The sequence below is a fragment of the Denticeps clupeoides genome, chromosome 16 (genome assembly GCF_900700375.1).
Source record: "Denticeps clupeoides chromosome 16, fDenClu1.1, whole genome shotgun sequence".
NCBI lineage: Eukaryota > Metazoa > Chordata > Actinopteri > Clupeiformes > Denticipitidae > Denticeps > Denticeps clupeoides.
Genome location: NC_041722.1, coordinates 7,924,050 through 7,941,179, shown reverse-complemented (window position 1 = coordinate 7,941,179; position 17,130 = coordinate 7,924,050). Strand labels below are relative to the sequence as shown.

The window sequence follows — 17,130 nt, the reverse complement described above, 5'->3', positions numbered from 1 at the left end:
TATATTGAACAGTGAATCTAAAACAAGTAAACACTGCTGCATAATCACAGCAACAAAACACAACTAATTAACATAGGCTCCACCCACTTAGTGCAGACAGTTCCCACCGTAGTTGTGGACATTAGCAGTACACCACTAGTCCTGCCCTGTAACTGTTCACTTCAACTGAATAATCGCTTTTTTGTATTTGTCCAGCAGGCATCTTATAAATAGATGCCCACCCTTTATGTTCAAAAGCAACATTAAGAAATTACATAATTATTTAGTATCAAATAATTGCACTTATACTTAGTCTAAAATATTGTATAAATAGATGATTGTATTTTGATGTTATACATTTTTCAAATATTTGTGTCTGAGGTTATTTCAACTTGGATACTATCGTACTGATCTGATTTGTTTGTAGTAGATGTTATTTACTTTATGTATTACTTCTAGTTATTATATTGAACAGTGAATCTAGAACAAGTAAACACTGCTGCATAATCACAGCAACAAAACACAACTAATTAACATAGACTCCACCCACTTTATGCAGACACTTCCCACCGTAGTTGTGGACATTAGCAGTACACCACTAGTCCTGCCCTGTAACTGTTCACTTCAACAGAATAATCGCTTTTTTGTATTTGTCCAGCAGGCATCTTATAAATAGATGCCCACCCTTTATGTTCAAAAGCAACATTAAGAAATTACATAATTATTTAGTATCAAATAATTGCACTTATACTTAGTCTAAAATATTGTAAAATTGATGATTATATTTTGATGTTATACATTTTTCAAATATTTGTGTCTGAGGTTATTTCAACTTGGATACTATCGTACTGATCTGATTGTTTGTAGTAGATGTTATTTACTTTATGTTATTTACTTTATGTATTACTTCTAGTTATTATATTGAACAGTGAATCTGGAACAAGTTAACACTGCTGCATAATCACAGCAACAAAACACAACTAATTAACATAGACTCCACCCACTTTATGCAGACACTTCCCACCGTAGTTGTGGACATTAGCAGTACACCACTAGTCCTGCCCTGTAACTGTTCACTTCAACGGAATAATCGCTTTTTTGTATTTGTCCAGTAGGCATTTTATAAATAGATGCCCACCCTTTTTGTGCAAAAATAACAGATTACCCAAGTATTGGGTACTAAATAATTGCACTTACCCTTAATCTAAAATATAGTATAAAGACATTATTACAATTTTGCTATTACAAATTCTTTTGATAGGAGGTTATTTTCACTTGGATAATATCCTACTGAGCGAAATATCCTGTTTCTTTAGTAGTTTATTTTTCTTAATTTCTGTATTACCTGTGAGTCACCCAGGGTTTCATCCAGAGTACCATTTGTGCTCCTGCGTTTCCTGCCTTTCCTGGGATAGCCATTGATCTTGCATTCATAGCAGGCTTCCGGAGACAGAGAGTTGTCATCCCCTTCTCCTCCCTGACTTGATGAGGCTCCACTGCCAAAGCCAACACCGGATACACAGTGCCTGGAGCACAGCCACATTTTTAACCACATCACCAATGAAGCATGTACATTGTTGATCTACAAAGCTGAAAAGTTACAAAGTACATGAACATCCGGGGCAAACCAAACACAGGAATATTGACAGTATTACTGTATTGGCTGTATTAACTAAAATTGTACTGACTGCAAAGCTTATTGCTTTTTACATTTACATAATTTATCAGATGCCCTTAATCCACAGCGATTTACAATCAGAAAAGGACTGAAGCAACTTAGTGTCTTGCTTAGGGACACAATGGTAGTAAGTGGGATTTGACTTATTGTTAATGGAACATGTAGCATAATAATATGCAGGATGCTGGCATCTTCTAATTAAATTGCAGAAGCTAAACAGAGTTTTTAGTGAGTATGTAAAAAACCCACCAATCTGCATTCTGCATTTTAAGCTATGTTACATACTGTTTGTAATTATTATGCATGTGATCATTTTGATATTTACCCTTGTCCTGCTCTAAAGTATCCAGGAGGGCATCCACACAGGTAGCCTCCATCGGTGTTGGCGCATCCAAATGTGCAGGGGTTCTGGGAGGAGCTGCATTCGTTGATATCTTGGCAACCACCACTCAGCTGCTCGTAGTTGAAGCCCGTTGGGCACAGGCAGCGGTAGCTCCCCAGAGTGTTGTGGCACGATGCCCCACCACAGATCTGACTGTTCTGGCACTCATTCTCGTCTATAAACCATAGCAGGAAAAAAAAAAAACGTTTTTTAACAATTTAACAGTTTCACACATTGACATTATATCCCTGCAGCAGTCCTTAGATAAACTTAGACATGCATATGTAATGTTTGAGATATGAAGTGGAGCTATTATTTGAAGTCTCTGTAAACATACACAATTATAACTCCTCACCCACACACTGATTCCACTGGTAATGTTGAAGGTAGCCTTGTGGACAGCTGCACCGGTATCCACCCACAAGGTTCTGACAGCCATGTTGGCACCTGTGACTCCCTTCACATTCATCCATGTCTGCCAATTCAATCATTTACATTTACATTACATTTACAGCATTTATCAGATGCCCACAGTTACAGGGACAGCCCCCCCCCCGGAGCAACTTAGGGACACATCTTGCTCAAGGTGTGTTACCCACTAGGCTACTACTAGCCAGATTATAAACAATGACCGCGTGATCATAGTAATACTATGTATACATTTTAAGTTCCAGTATATTGTTCCAAATATATTTTGCTGACCTTCACAGCTCTGTCCATTTTGGTCCAGAGAGAAGCCACGCTGGCACTCGCAGTTAAAGCTTCCCGGGCTGTTCTGGCAGATGCCATTGGAGCCACAAAGACCAGGTTCAGAGGCACACTCATTATTATCTGTCAAAAAAGGACACTCAATTATATTGGCATTCTTGATCAGTAGGTGTTAAAAAAAAACCCAAAACACCCATAATGTTGTATATGAGTGTGGGACTACAACATTCCCACACTTTACAAAGAAAGGCATGTTTTAAAGCTATTAGGCAATGGACTTCAAGGCATTAGTTATTGCATTCATCCAGTAGAATGAGTTTCAGACAAATGAGTTTAACGGGAATGCACTCAGACAATTAGTTTTCTGTGTACTTTTTGGCCACTGAGCTATTAATAGACTGTGAACTGGACTATAGTTCACCATATTTCAACCGCTCACAACTGAGGTCATTGCAAGCATGATTGTATCCATAGCAACTAGTTCACAAAATGTTCCACAACAATTAATTGATAAGTGTGGCTATAAACTTTCAAGATTAATTTGATTTTTAAGACATTAAACACACAAAAATAATAAAAGATATAGAGCAACATTTTACATCTTGGCAGCTGTGTTGCAAGTGTGTGTGCTCGTATCACCTATGCAAGCAGTGTGGTGCTGTGTGAATCCCGGGGGACATTTGCAAGTGAAGCCTCCAATGGTGTTGACACACAAGAACTGGCAGTTGTGCTGTTTGGTGGAGCACTCGTCCAAGTCTGAGGAAAAGAGAGAAAACATGAGAATTAGAACGGTCAGCATCTGAAAATGCTTTTGGTTAAAACCGATACCATTCAACCTGTCATCATCATCTAGCTGGCTGTCAAATTACAGACTTGTAATTCTTCACAACAGTTACATTATATAACATCAGCCAAAAATTCAGTCTTATGCAGAGTTTTTGCAGGTTTAGTGGTCTAAGTAAACAGCGAGGTAAAAATTATTACATGTGCAGTTGAAATATCACATTTACAAAATGAACAGGGAACAGAGCGGTGCTGCAGCTAAAAGTTACAAAAATAATCTGTAAGAGTAGAGATTGTTGTATGCAATTTATGAAAGAATATGGTATTATTCTCATCTGAAACAGCCCCCAGACAAAAAGAAGACAGAATAAGATTAAGCTAAAGGTAAAACCCAGTTTTCCAGCCAGCATTTAGTCCATGCTATTCACTGAATGCATGTGTGTGTGTACATATTTCTATTTGTTTGGAGGCACATTGTTAATTGTATATTACCCCAACAACAAAGAGTCAATGACCTGCGGATGAACTGGCCTCCAGAAACAGAGATTCAAATCTGCAGTTCTAAATAAGGGTAAAGGATGACAAAATAATGACCGCCATGCACGTTTGCGGGCTAAAGTTTGTTTATGAGGAAACGCCAACCAGGGAAAGAGCATTTCTGGCAGGATGAGATGGATCACAACCTCAATATACCAAACAAAAATCTTGGCCAATGGAGAAGAAGAAAACATGAAATGGCTCTTTGGTTTGGTATCAGTTGTAAGGAAATGGCAGGTGACCTTTCAATAAAAAAGTAATTAACTTTTTGTCTGTAGTTTGTTAACCATGAGCTGTTTCATGTTCAGTGCAAATTGGGGCAGTGGCCTAACGGGTAAGGAAGTGGACCCGTAATTGTAACCGCCAAGGTACCACTGAGGTGCCACTGAGCAAAGTACCGTCCCGACACACTGCTCCCGGGGTGCCTGTCATGGCTGCCCACTGCTCTTTAATGGTGATAGTTAAAAGCAGTGGACACATTTCGCTGTGTGACTTCATTTAATTTAATTTCACTTCACTTCCCTTTATCTTAACTTCAAATAACCTTCTACAAATAAAAAACATAAGAAAATGTGACATGGTCAAATGTTCTATGGAAAAATGTAATGAAAACATTTAATCTATTCAACTTTGTCCTGTAAAGATGAGGGCATCACCTTTGCAACTCTTTCCATCTTCTTGTAGGATGTATCCTCGAGGACAGGAGCATAAGTATCCACCTTCTGTGTTCTTACAGATGAAGTTGCAGGGCTTCGGGGCTTGTGCACACTCATCAACGTCTGTGAGGGCATTTCATGAGGAAAAAAACTCAATGTACAATCTTTACAGAAGTCATGGCTTCACAAAGTTAACATTTATATTGCAAGCCCACCAAGTAGATTACACTATGTCCCGGTTAACTTACAGTACTATAACTTACCAACACATACAGTTCCTGTGATATCAGTTGTGTATCCAGGTTTGCATATACATTTGTAGGACCCCAAGGTGTTCACGCACTGCCCATTCTTGCACAAATTGCCCATAACACGGCATTCGTCAATGTCTAAACAAAGGGAAAAAAATCAATAGCTGCCTCCTCTAAACACCCCCTTAATGCATCAGTATTGGTCGTATCACATTCTAATTCAAATCAAAGGCAATCTGTACCACTGCCATCAGTTGTGTAGCCAGGGCCACGTGGGCACATCTTCTTATATTGGGTGGTGCCTGGCAGAGGGCAAAGTTCACAGTTGGGTCCCCACCCGCGGCCGCCATCACAGCAGCATTCAGACTTGGTGACACTGTTGCGGCTACTGGAGGTCATCTGACACAGCGTCTGAAGGACCTCAGTGAAGCAGAAACCTTGTCTGTTGTCTTCAAGCAGAGTAAAAATTAATTTAGATTCTATGAGTCTATGGAACATGTTAACCAATACTACGCACATCAAATTGAACAAACATTAATCTTACCTAGACACTCTGTTTGGGTGGAGCTGGGAACAAAGCCCTCATCGCACTTACAGCGGTAACTGCCCACAGTGTTCTCACAGCGTCCATTCTTACAAATGCCTGGTTTAGTGCTACACTCATTCAAATCTGGGTACAGAAACGGCAAAAAAAAGAATAGCTTTTTAGCCTGTGTTCAGTAACAAGAGTGTCAAATGAGGCACAAGACAACAAAGGAAATATTTGGAATCACAATTCAAGGATTTCTAAGATCCTGAATAATATATCTTGAAGTAATGATGAACATTTTTGAATGGGTTGTAGAAAGCATAAGTGACGAGGAAGCATCTAGTTACAGAGTTTCATTAGGAAATGTTTTTCTCCTTGCTGAGGGTCTCTCACCGATGCAAGCCTCTCCATTGGGATGCCGCACTTGTCCGGGAGGGCAGATGCACATGAATGTGCCTATCAGATTCTTGCACATCATTCCACGCGTTGCACAGTCATCAATACCATCCTCGCATTCATTATGGTCTGAAACGTTGACAAGAATGTTGTAGTTAGGATGCTGTAGTTCGTGTGTGGCTTTTTCAAATTCAAAGGCTATGAACTCTTCTTATGCAATTAGGATTTGAAAGCATTATGTCACACACTCAGTGAAGGCTGAGAGTAATGTAATCCACTCTTATGTCAGTGCTCCACCCTGCCGTGAGTCTGAAAAGGGAGCTAAATCTCTGTTTATAAAAGTAATGTAAATACATTAATCATATAGCCCAAGAGACTGAGAGATCCAGCCTGCTCAGAGTTTATACTTGGAAAGGTTCTTGTCTATTGCACTTTAGAGTCTGCTGTAACCCAGCTTGATTTTCCACCTCATAAATGGTCTGCTGTTATGTAACTCAAAATTAGATTTACATCAAGAATAATATTTAAACCACATACTGTCAACATGAGTTGTTCTTCTTTTAAACAAGGCTTCAGTACATTCCATGAATATCCTAAATAGATATTTTTTGGTTTTAATAACTCAATGATTTCAGCATGGTTGTGCACATATCTACACATATCATGGGGTGGTAGTAGCCTAGTGGATAACACACTCGCCTATGAACCAGAAGACCCAGGTTCAAATCCCACTTACTACCATTGTGTCCCTGAGCAAGACACTTAACCCTATGTCGCTCCAGGGAGACTGTCCCTGTAACTACTGATTGTAAGTAACTAAATGTGTCCTCATGTGACCATCACTCTTAGTGAGCAGTGGGCTGCCTTGATCAAGTGTAACTCAGTGGCGGCTCAGGATTCGAACAGGCACCCTTCCGATTATGGGTCCATTTCCCTACCACAACTACCCTGTTGAGGATTCCTGCCTGAATTCGTACCTAAACTCCTACTAACACTCCTACCTGAATTCAGTTATCCAGTGCCACACTGAAAGTTGACCTCACCTTTGCACATTCTGCGGTCCTCTCTGAGGATGTAGCCACTCGGGCACCTACACTCATAGGAGCCAAATGTGTTCACACAGCGGAAGGCACAGAGGAGAGGATTCTGGGTACACTCGTTCACATCTGCATGGACAGAAATAATTTATCATATCTATGTATATGTCACACCCAACTATCGAGAGTGGGAGGGAAATAGCTATGTCTGACAAATGATCTAATAACCTACCTTCACATGTTATCATGGGTCCTGGCTCAAAGCCGTCACTGCAGCTGCACTCAAAACCGCCGATGGTGTTAGTACAGGTCCCATTGCCACATGGACTTCCTAAATCACATTCATCAGTATCTAGGGGAAAATACAGCAGATTATACTTTCTGTTACATTGACCTCATCTCAGTGTTCCACAGATGTTTTCTTCAGAAGAGGATGAGCAGCAACTAGCAACTTGTTATGTATACATTCCACAACTCTGTATAATACAGTTTCTTGATATTTTGCACAGTAAGAGAGCAGCAGAAAGATAATCTGTCTGTATTTTTTGGTGCAGATGAGCATTTGAGAGAGGAGACTAAGGTCACAGATGCTCACCTTGACAGGTAGTTCCAGTGTAGTCTAGGCTGAAGCCAAACGGGCACTCGCAACGGAAACTTCCATCTGTGTTGATGCACTGTCCATTCTTGCAGAGGGTAGGGTCAGCTGTGCACTCATCAATATCTGTCCCAAAATATGATTAAATAAAGCCACCAGTCACTGCCGGATTGTGCTGTCACCACAGAAGAATGTAAATGTCCAATTGAAATCCAGTCTAACTTACCAATAGGGTTGCCATCCATCCCATTTTCTCTGCCAAGGTATGGACACAGCTTAGTGAAAGCATCTGGAAAAAAATCACAATGCAATGCAAGCTTTCTACATAAACACAACTGACAGAATGTACAAAGCATGTGCAGTTAAGGTTCCAGTGACCATTCTAAAAGAAGCATAATAAGCTGTATTGTCAAATCCTGTTGAGCATAGAAGTAAATCTAAATATTTTCAGTCATTTTCAACAATTATGACTGTAGTTATACAAAACTGACTACAGAATACAAAATGTCAGACAAAAATGAGTGCATTATTCCCAGTACCAGGGTTAAAAAATGCCTCAAAATCCATCTTTCACAAATTGGAAAACTCGCAGTGCCAATTGGGCTTGATTGCATTTATCATTAAAACTTAACATTCTGTGAATATACTGAAAAATGCACACGTGATTTTCTTTTTATACTTGTCAGGTATGTCTATTATTAACGAGAGCTTAGGTCACTGTAACCGTGTTTTCTTCTGGTTGCTATATTGAGGGTACAGAGAAGTATAGTGAGAAGTGTGCAGTAGGCTCTCTACCTTCATCCTTCCTTGGGCAGATCTCACAGGGGTTCCCCCAGCCCTGGCCTGGCATCATGCTGCAGCAGCACTGCATCTTTGTGGTATTGAGGGTTTTGGGTGACCTGCAGGTTCCATCCACAAAATCTCTGTAGCAGTAATGCACACGCATATCTAAAATAACAGAGTGGAGAGGTTAAGAAACATTAGACATTAGATTTTAGCCTCATTTGGATTTACTGCATTTATAGAGCTGCACTTATTCACCAAATACCATTGAGAGACCTGTTTTTCTTTCACCTCAGCTGCTAATGAAAATCTGACGGCAGAGATGTGGTCTCCAGAATGTTTGTACTGGCTTTCCCTCACTTAGCACAAATAATCCATCTGGCCCTTATAGAACATACACCCACCTGACCAAAAAATCTCTGGAAGAAAGTGATGAGAGCACCTTGTGCTCTCCCGATGAACTTTGTCTTTTTTGTATTATGAATTAGAACTTATGAACACATATGAAGCAGCCCCTGCCCATAATTTCCATATGCAACCACAACAGACTGATGTCCAAAGAGGCCACAAAGCAGTCAAAAGAACAGAACAAAAGAACGTTTGTGTGTAAGTAAATTTATTACCAAGGCCTGTTTCTGATTTCTGTACACCTTTAGGCTATTTCCCATAGAGAATGTGAGAGGGAATTTTTCGTTTTCTTTCAAACTGATGTCGTCAGCATTTGCACTGAGGAACGCCCTAACATGTTCCTTCTCTACAGAAGATTACATGAATAACATAGCTGTCATCATGGATGACCTTGTGATGACCACTAAAGCATGAGGGGCCTTATGTTGAGCCTCCAGCATAACTTTTTGGAAACATAGCACTTAAAACACTTAAATATGCATTCTTCTGTTCTGAGAACAGCATTTTTAACTATGCTGGTAACACAGTATAGCAGGACCCCCACTACTTTATATACTGTGTTTGAATATACAGTATTGCAGTGGATAACAGTAAATAATAAGTATATTGAACACAAGTCAATACTATTGTATTTTATGCAGGACATCAAGGTGGTACTTAGAGAGACACATATTTTTGGAGGTGGCTCATTTGATTGAGTTATAAACCACTGATTTGAACAATGTGTTAGAGGGTTAATTTCAATAGGATTTCTCCCACTTATTCACAGTGCCAGGTTGGAACTAATTGTGGTTTTAGCTAGTTCTTTAACTGTATATGAACAACTGCTATGAAAATAAAGAAAAAAATTAGGTCACTCTGATACAGGTAGCCTGGCATAATTTATATATCTGCATTCAGTTCTTAGAACTGAGAAGGTGTTCGAACCATGTTTTGTATGCAAATTTGTATTCCATCAACACATTAAAACAAAATATGTTTGTTTGTATGCTAACAATCAGGATGAATGCATCTTAATGCTTGCTTATGCTTTTGGTTTTGGTAGTAGTAGCCTAGTGGGTAACACAGTTGCCAATGAACCAGAAGACCAAGGTTCAAATCCCACTTCCCTGAGCAAGACACTTAACCTTAAGTTGCTCCAGGAAGACTGTCCCTGTAACTACTGATTGTAAGTTGCTCTGGATAAGGGCGTCTGATAAATGCTGCAAATGTAAATGTAAATGTCTCAAGGCAGCAGCAAATGCATTTGGTGTCAAAAGAAAAAAACCTTTTCAGAACTCACCCAGACATCGGAGTCCATTAGAGGAAAGCTGGAAGCCGTTTGGACACTCACACTTGAAACTGCCCAGGGTGTTAACACACGTACCAAGGACGCATGCATCCTCTGTGCACTCATCAGTGTCTACCACAAGACACAGAACAAAAAAAGTCTGAGGGTTTAATAATGATAAAGATCTCTGAACCCATATTACAGTTGATGATCTGAAAAGAATTCAACACAGTTGTCCACAGGATAATTTACAAAACAGAAAAGCAAGAAAGACACCATTACTATTGTGACATTTTTACAGTGAAATGCTTGTGTTAGCTCATCTGCAGTTTTTGATAAACAAATATAATCCTCCCAGGAGGCTTTCATTTTTCATATATTTATTTCATTGCTTCATTGGGCTTCCTGTCAAGCTGAGCAGGCTCATCTGTGAACGCTTTGTAGTAGTTTGATCTGCCCTGAGCATTACAAACCACAGCACTTTGGATCTAGGCTCTGTGTGAACAGGTGCAGTGCAAATTTGAGTGCCTGCAGTTAATATATTAAACTTTAGGTCTGTCAGCAAATGTCAAATCACATTTGTAAGAGAGTCACAAGATTTCTCTTCACAGCTGAAATAAATGTTCAAGTATTTTCAGATCTGTTTCATTCCATTTCAGTTAACATCAAAAGCTGAAAATAAATCCATTTAAAATTACATGCCAGATTAATATCTGGAAATCAACCAAACATTATGGCAAACAAATTCCATTATAAAACCAGACAACAGTGGTTTCCTGCAATTAATGTCAGGACTATTCAGACTGATTCACAACATATATTCTACAGACACAAAGACATATAAGTACACAGAAAGTTTTAATGCATGTTTGATATTTTCTTTAAATGTGTTCATAAATTAAAACATTTTGTGTGTATCTGTACCTTCACACCTCTTGTTAGTGAGTTGGTATCCTTTAGGACACAGGCATCTGTAGTCGCCATCTAAATTCTGGCACGTTCCAGGACTGCATGTTCCAGGGTTGACAAGGCACTCGTTGATGTCTGAAAAATAACACACGGTATCTTTTTTAATCATCTAATCATCATCTGTGAAAAACATTTGGATAAAACGTATTTCGTTCCAATCAAAAACTACACTGAAAACTTGAAAGGCACGATGAACTTAACTGCATATGAATTTGCCATTTTTTTATTCTGTTGCTTGAAATTGCTGCAATAGCTGCGGTGATGCAGAGACATGAGGCATAAGAGAAGGAATTTTTACCACTTATGTTTGAAATGGCAGAGGGAAGATGTTATCAGAATGTATAAAGTGCCTAGGCACTTTATTCATAATTTGCTTATGGAAATCAAAGACAATAAAAATAACTACAAACTATCTTAATTAAATGTGTTAAATGATGCGACACCCAGGCAATCATTAGGTCTGCATATTTGTGAATATACTTTAACTTGCCTGGCTATTCATTACTGAATTGCATATGATTAATTTACATATTGCCATTCATTTGCATACTGTTAGTAGATCACCCAGAGAATAACTCACATTTGCATTTTTTAATATTGGACACATGCTACTCATTAAAATATTTTTATATGAATAGAACTTATGCAAAAGTTTTGGCATATTGGCTACATGACAGGCCTATAGAAATTCTTTAAAATGCCCGTCCCTTCTTTATGAGGGAGCTTTGTCATGCTGATTTGGAGTGAGGCACATGTGTTGTTTCCTTACCAACACACACCCTTCCATCGGGTGAGAGCTCATAGCCCTCAATGCATGTGCATGTGAAAGAGCCCACAGTGTTTATGCAATCTCCGTTACGACACAGTCCTCGCTGTGTGCTGCACTCGTCCGTATCTGAAACAGTAAACATCAAGACTCCTGTTACAGTAACTGTGCAGTGAATATAGGTCATGTGATGTCATGTCTTTCTTTTGTTCGTCTTAACTGGCACAGTATAAAGTGTGATGAAGTGCCACGCTTACCGATACAATCATCGTTGTGGGAAAGCTGGAAACCAGGGTAACAGATGCAGTTGTAGGAGCCCACTGTGTTCTTACAAGTCCCATTTCCACACGGTTGCCTCTCGCATTCATCCACGTCTAGTGAAAAATACACAGACAATCCCACTTTCAAGGTACATTCTTTAAGGTATACCACTGAAAAAGGTCTTCTCAAAGAAAAAGATGCAGCAATTTATACCTATACACATTGATTCGTCTAGAGTGGCCTTGAATCCATTGGGGCAAATGCAGCGATAGCTGCCCAGTGTGTCGACACAGGTCCCTGGTCTGCAGATATTGGGAGTTTCATTACACTCATTACGGTCTGTGCAAAAAGAGAAGGAGAAAGAAGTTTATGGCTTCACAAGAGCAGGACATCATCAACACGATGAGTACAACAGCACTTTCTTTCTCTTCTTCATCGCCATTCTCATCAGTCACCACCATCATCCTCATTCTCTCTGACTTTTGGCAGTACACACCCACAGCAGGCTGTGCCACTGCACAAACACAAGCCCAGCCGAACTGGTGGGAAGCCGGAGAGCTAAGCATTCCCAGACCCTGAGTCATCCTGTGTGTGCCTTTGCGCAAAGCCCCCATAACAGTGCTGGATCCACAACGAGCGCGGCCGAACCCTCATGATGGATTATCCTGGTCCAGCCCTCAAAATAGCTCCTGCCAGCATCCAGCATCGCTCATGTTTCCTTTCATGAAAAGCTGTACCTCCGAACTGTTACTCTTTGGGGTTCAATTCACATAATCAGTCATACAGCAGGACAACTGCTAAAAAGATGAGCCTCATGAAACAGGCAGCAATATTAAATGAATATACTGCAGACCTCACTACTCACTAGTTGTTTCTTTATTCGCATTGGGATAAACCTGTTAACAGTTAGCAGTTTTAGCACACGTAAAGTGCTTGTTCATAAATGCAGAACAGTTGTTTACATAAATTTTATGCGGAAAATCTTAAACAAGGCACTATAATAATCCTCTACAGTTAAATGTTTAGGTAGGCAAAATGTACTGTGCCCAGAAAGAAACATGCATAACCATCAATGTCAGAATGCATAGTTTTTATATTTCAGGAAACATTACTTGAACATATTTATAATTTAAACGTCAAAATAATTTGGGGATGCTTTTTGGAAATGATTTGTGAAAGTGACTCTCTTTATTAACATAACAGCGGTGACAAAGTTGTTACTGAAATGTATCATGGCACCTGCGCAGGACCAAAAAGTGAACACGTGTGGGAAAAAAATTAGGAACCCTGGTGCGATTGGAGGGGAATCTCACGACTTGACTACTGTAACTCCCTTCTAGCTGGTCTACCACTATGCACCAACCGACCTCTACAACTCATACAAAATGCAGCAGCACGACTGATCTTCAACCTTCTCCCTCCCAAGTTCTCCCTCACCACCCCTCTGCTACGTTCCCTCCACTGGCTCCCAGTAGCTGCACACATCAGATTCAAAATACTGATGCTGGCCTACAAAGCCAAACATGGAGTAGCACCATCCTACCTCACAGCCCTTATTACACCTCACACTGCACCTCATATACTCCGAACCTCCTGTACTGCTCGCCTGGTCCCTCCATTGCTAAAGGTAAAAGGAAGACACTCATCTAGACTCTTCTCCAGCTTGGACCCTCGGTGGTGGAATGAACTTCCCCTTGAGGTCAGAACAGCTCAGTCACTGAGTATTTTCAAATGGGAGCTCAAGACCTTCCTCTTTAGAGAATATTTAGATTAACTTGTAACCTTCTTATTGTCTAACTTATGTACAGAATCCACACCAAGAATTAATAAAAATATTGTATTCATAGTTGAGGGTCCTAATGAACCAGAACTGATCACTTCATCGATGGTAACTTGAAAGCACGTTGTAGGTTGCTCTGGATAAGAGTGTCTGCAAAATGGCTTAAATGTAAATGTAAATGTGACAAAATGGACCCTTTAGCCATGTGACTGCTCCGAAACAAAGCTCTGTGAGTTCTAAACAGTTTTCCTGTTTAACAAACTGAGAATTGAAAGTCGCCATCAAGCTAACCCTGCGTCACAAATATTTTTACGAATATCAACTCTTTGTGCTCATGAGTTCATATATCCCTTTTATTTTTGGGGTGTATTCACTGAACATGCAAAACTGCAGTAAGGGGCAGTGTTGTCCTAGCAGGTAAGGAAGTGGACTTATAATATATATTATAATATTATATTATTATATCGGGTGCTCCCCAGGCACGTTTCATGGCTAAGGGTGATGGGTTAAATGCAGAAGACACATTTTGTTGCATGCACCATGTGCTGTGTTTGCTGTGCATTACATTGCAATCACTTCAGTATCACTTTCATCTATAGTTGAATGGCCTTGTTTTCTAATAACACAGTATAAAAAAAACCTCTCAGACACTCATACTAGCTAGCTGATAAACACTTACCCAGGCACTGTCCGGTGGAAGTGAAGCGGTAACCAGGTTTACAATCACAGCGGTAGCTCCCAGCCAAGTTCAGACAAACCGCATTCTGCTGGCATATCGGCCCATTCTGACATTCATCAATATCTGCATAAAGCACAGCACTCACACATCAGAAGTCATCTCAAAGACCACGGGGTTTGTAAGCGGTATCATGAGTGTCCATTTTCAACAAACTGTAATATTATTGGATCAGGACAGGGTGGATTCATCACAAAAGGAATTACTGTTTTACACAATGACATATTTTAATATTTGTATACATTTTAATACATTCTAATTACTCATTTATCCAATATCTTCAGCTTTGCTCCAGCCTCCTTTCTTCAGAACATTAGAATGCAGCTAAAGTTATTTTAATAAAGCCGAGTTGATGTAGAAAGTGCCGTCTTCAAGAGGCAAAAAAACACCAGACACTAACCTTCGCAGATGAGAAGCTTGTCATTGTAGACAAATCCCACGGGACACTCACACCTGAAGCTGCCAATCATGTTGATACACACCCCATTCTCACACACCCCAGGAATCTCCCTGCACTCATCAATATCTACAACAGTGGAAAAGTTGTTATTAATGAGTGAGAAACCCAGAACTGGCTTCAGCCTCTATTTGGTTTCACTTACCTACAACCAGCCCGGTGTAAATATCAATATAATATCCTGGCCTCTCACTACCACAAAGGATGGCAAATTCATCTGAAGCAAAAACAATATTAAAAATCAAGGTAATTACCAGACAGGTTTTTGATGAAGTCATGATATGTTTACAGGCTTTGCTAAGTACCAGTGCTGGGAACGGGACACTGTTCACAGGGCTTGTTCCAGCCCCGGCCAATGTTGTAGGAACAGCAGCACATCTTTTTGGTCACATTGAAGTTGAACTCTCCATCACAAGTAGCGTTGTCTGAGTAATAGTTCCTGTAGCAAAAGCTCCGTCTCATATCTGATGGTGAAGGGCAAACCAGTAGTCATTACTTATAATTAATTATCCTGACCTACAAAACCAAAAGATTTACCCTGTGCTAACAAAGGCTATATTTTAAAATATAATTTTCCAAGATACACTATATCATTATGATTTTACTGTGCTAAAATGAATACTAAAACCAAAATATATTATCAAAAGTGCAAGTACAAGGTCAAAGTTGTCCTCATGATTTACATACAGATGTGTGTGCATGCAACATGTGGATGGCGCAGGTTTAAATGAGCCAGAAGAAGTGTGTGTGAGAGCTGTAAATCATTATGCTCCTCCCATTTTAAAAAGCATCATTAAAGTATGTGTTCTAGGTGACAGAAATAATTACACCCCAATTAGTTAGATTTGTCTTATTCAAGATACAGATAACTACCATGCTTCTTTCTTGTTTAATCTATTTATATAAATCCTGAGGATGCCTCTAATCTAGAGAACAAGTCCCAAGGTCAGCATATAGCGCTGCACTTAGAATGTGTTTGAAAATAGTGCCCTAATGCATAACTGCACTGATTAATCAAACACAGATATTATGCTTCGTTAGAAGATTCTCTATTATATTTTGCATTGAATTATTTTATGTTGACTACACCCATTAAATATAACAATTATGTTTTGCTTTCAGCAAATTATTATTGCAAGTATCCTTTAAAAGATGTAGGCATACCCATGCAGTTATTTCCACCATTGACTTGCATGTAATCTGCTGGACAGATGCAGGTGTAATTGCCAATGGTATTATAGCATCGGCCTGGACCACAGATCCCCGGACGCTCGCATTCATCCACATCTGAAACAGGACAGGAGACAGAAGGGGACATTTCATTAGGAAACATACTGAGCGAGTAGAGGTAGAGAGTTGAGAGAAAAATCCATCTTCTAGTAGAACAAAGAAGCTTCTCTAAAAAATATATTGATGCTTGCAGATTCCAGACACAATCAGACACCAATGGACATAGGCTCAGTTAAAATGCCATTAAGCACATGTTCCTGTGCAACGTCATGAACAGGGTCTCAGTGGGACCCTGTGCTACAAAGTGTTCTGTGTCCTGAGGATGAAATAGACCACAACACAAGAGAGCTGTGACTGCTGCACATGACTTCTGGAGGAGATTATGCTCAAATGCATGAAAGCACAGAACCAAACAAACAAATAATCCAAACAAAAAATATTGCACTGCAGCCATTTGTTGTTGTTTTTTTGTCCTTTTTGTCCTAGGAAGCCACATGCCTGGTCTGAATTTCCTTTCTGCATAAAATATTTCAGGATCCTGTCCTGAAGGGAGAGATTTTTTCTCTTCCTGTACCTTCACAGACTCTGGTGTCCTCGTTCAGTGCGAAGCCCCGCGGGCATTCACACTGAAAGCTCCCGAATGTATTGATGCAATTTCCTCCTTGGCACAAGCCAGGAAGCTCTATACATTCATTGATGTCTGGAATAGGAAGGACAAAGAGAAGACAGAAAGTTAACAATGACATTCACCATGGTACACAAACTAAATCAGCCTAAAATGTCCAAAAATGCCATTTTGGATAGGTTTGTTTTATATGGCAGTGTGACATACCCTCCAGGATTACGGTGATAGGATTGGGCCGAAAACCTTCTCCTCCAGGGCAGAGCATTTTATAATCCGCTGAAAAAGGTCACACCATCACCCCCAAAAAGTCTTTA

At 39.8% G+C, this 17,130-nt stretch overlaps 1 protein-coding gene and 2 non-coding genes across 5 annotated transcripts in view; 2 read left to right on the top strand and 1 right to left on the bottom strand.

Annotated features, from left to right (window-relative positions):
* fbn1 (fibrillin 1) overlaps positions 1 to 17,130 on the bottom strand; it is a 53,521-nt gene that overhangs the window by 2,643 nt on the left and 33,748 nt on the right. For all 3 annotated transcript variants that reach the window (XM_028955676.1, XM_028955675.1, XM_028955677.1), the window contains 27 exons: positions 17,024 to 17,092; positions 16,766 to 16,891; positions 16,126 to 16,248; positions 15,267 to 15,425; positions 15,107 to 15,178; positions 14,905 to 15,030; positions 14,448 to 14,570; positions 12,202 to 12,327; positions 11,985 to 12,101; positions 11,731 to 11,856; positions 10,917 to 11,036; positions 10,005 to 10,124; positions 8,327 to 8,479; positions 7,758 to 7,820; positions 7,532 to 7,657; positions 7,169 to 7,288; positions 6,943 to 7,065; positions 5,897 to 6,028; positions 5,519 to 5,644; positions 5,217 to 5,423; positions 4,987 to 5,112; positions 4,724 to 4,846; positions 3,387 to 3,503; positions 2,742 to 2,870; positions 2,395 to 2,514; positions 1,983 to 2,214; positions 1,325 to 1,505 (listed from right to left, as the gene is read on the bottom strand). In XM_028955676.1, the coding sequence (XP_028811509.1) occupies positions 1,325 to 1,505; positions 1,983 to 2,214; positions 2,395 to 2,514; positions 2,742 to 2,870; positions 3,387 to 3,503; positions 4,724 to 4,846; positions 4,987 to 5,112; positions 5,217 to 5,423; positions 5,519 to 5,644; positions 5,897 to 6,028; positions 6,943 to 7,065; positions 7,169 to 7,288; positions 7,532 to 7,657; positions 7,758 to 7,820; positions 8,327 to 8,479; positions 10,005 to 10,124; positions 10,917 to 11,036; positions 11,731 to 11,856; positions 11,985 to 12,101; positions 12,202 to 12,327; positions 14,448 to 14,570; positions 14,905 to 15,030; positions 15,107 to 15,178; positions 15,267 to 15,425; positions 16,126 to 16,248; positions 16,766 to 16,891; positions 17,024 to 17,092 (3,485 nt within the window). The remainder of the gene's footprint in view (positions 1 to 1,324; positions 1,506 to 1,982; positions 2,215 to 2,394; positions 2,515 to 2,741; positions 2,871 to 3,386; positions 3,504 to 4,723; positions 4,847 to 4,986; positions 5,113 to 5,216; positions 5,424 to 5,518; positions 5,645 to 5,896; positions 6,029 to 6,942; positions 7,066 to 7,168; positions 7,289 to 7,531; positions 7,658 to 7,757; positions 7,821 to 8,326; positions 8,480 to 10,004; positions 10,125 to 10,916; positions 11,037 to 11,730; positions 11,857 to 11,984; positions 12,102 to 12,201; positions 12,328 to 14,447; positions 14,571 to 14,904; positions 15,031 to 15,106; positions 15,179 to 15,266; positions 15,426 to 16,125; positions 16,249 to 16,765; positions 16,892 to 17,023; positions 17,093 to 17,130) is intronic.
* Positions 168 to 221, top strand: LOC114766469 (U7 small nuclear RNA). The gene has a single exon (XR_003742801.1). It is a non-coding gene; the product is annotated as a U7 small nuclear RNA (small nuclear RNA).
* Positions 608 to 663, top strand: LOC114766468 (U7 small nuclear RNA). Its single transcript, XR_003742800.1, has one exon. It is a non-coding gene; the product is annotated as a U7 small nuclear RNA (small nuclear RNA).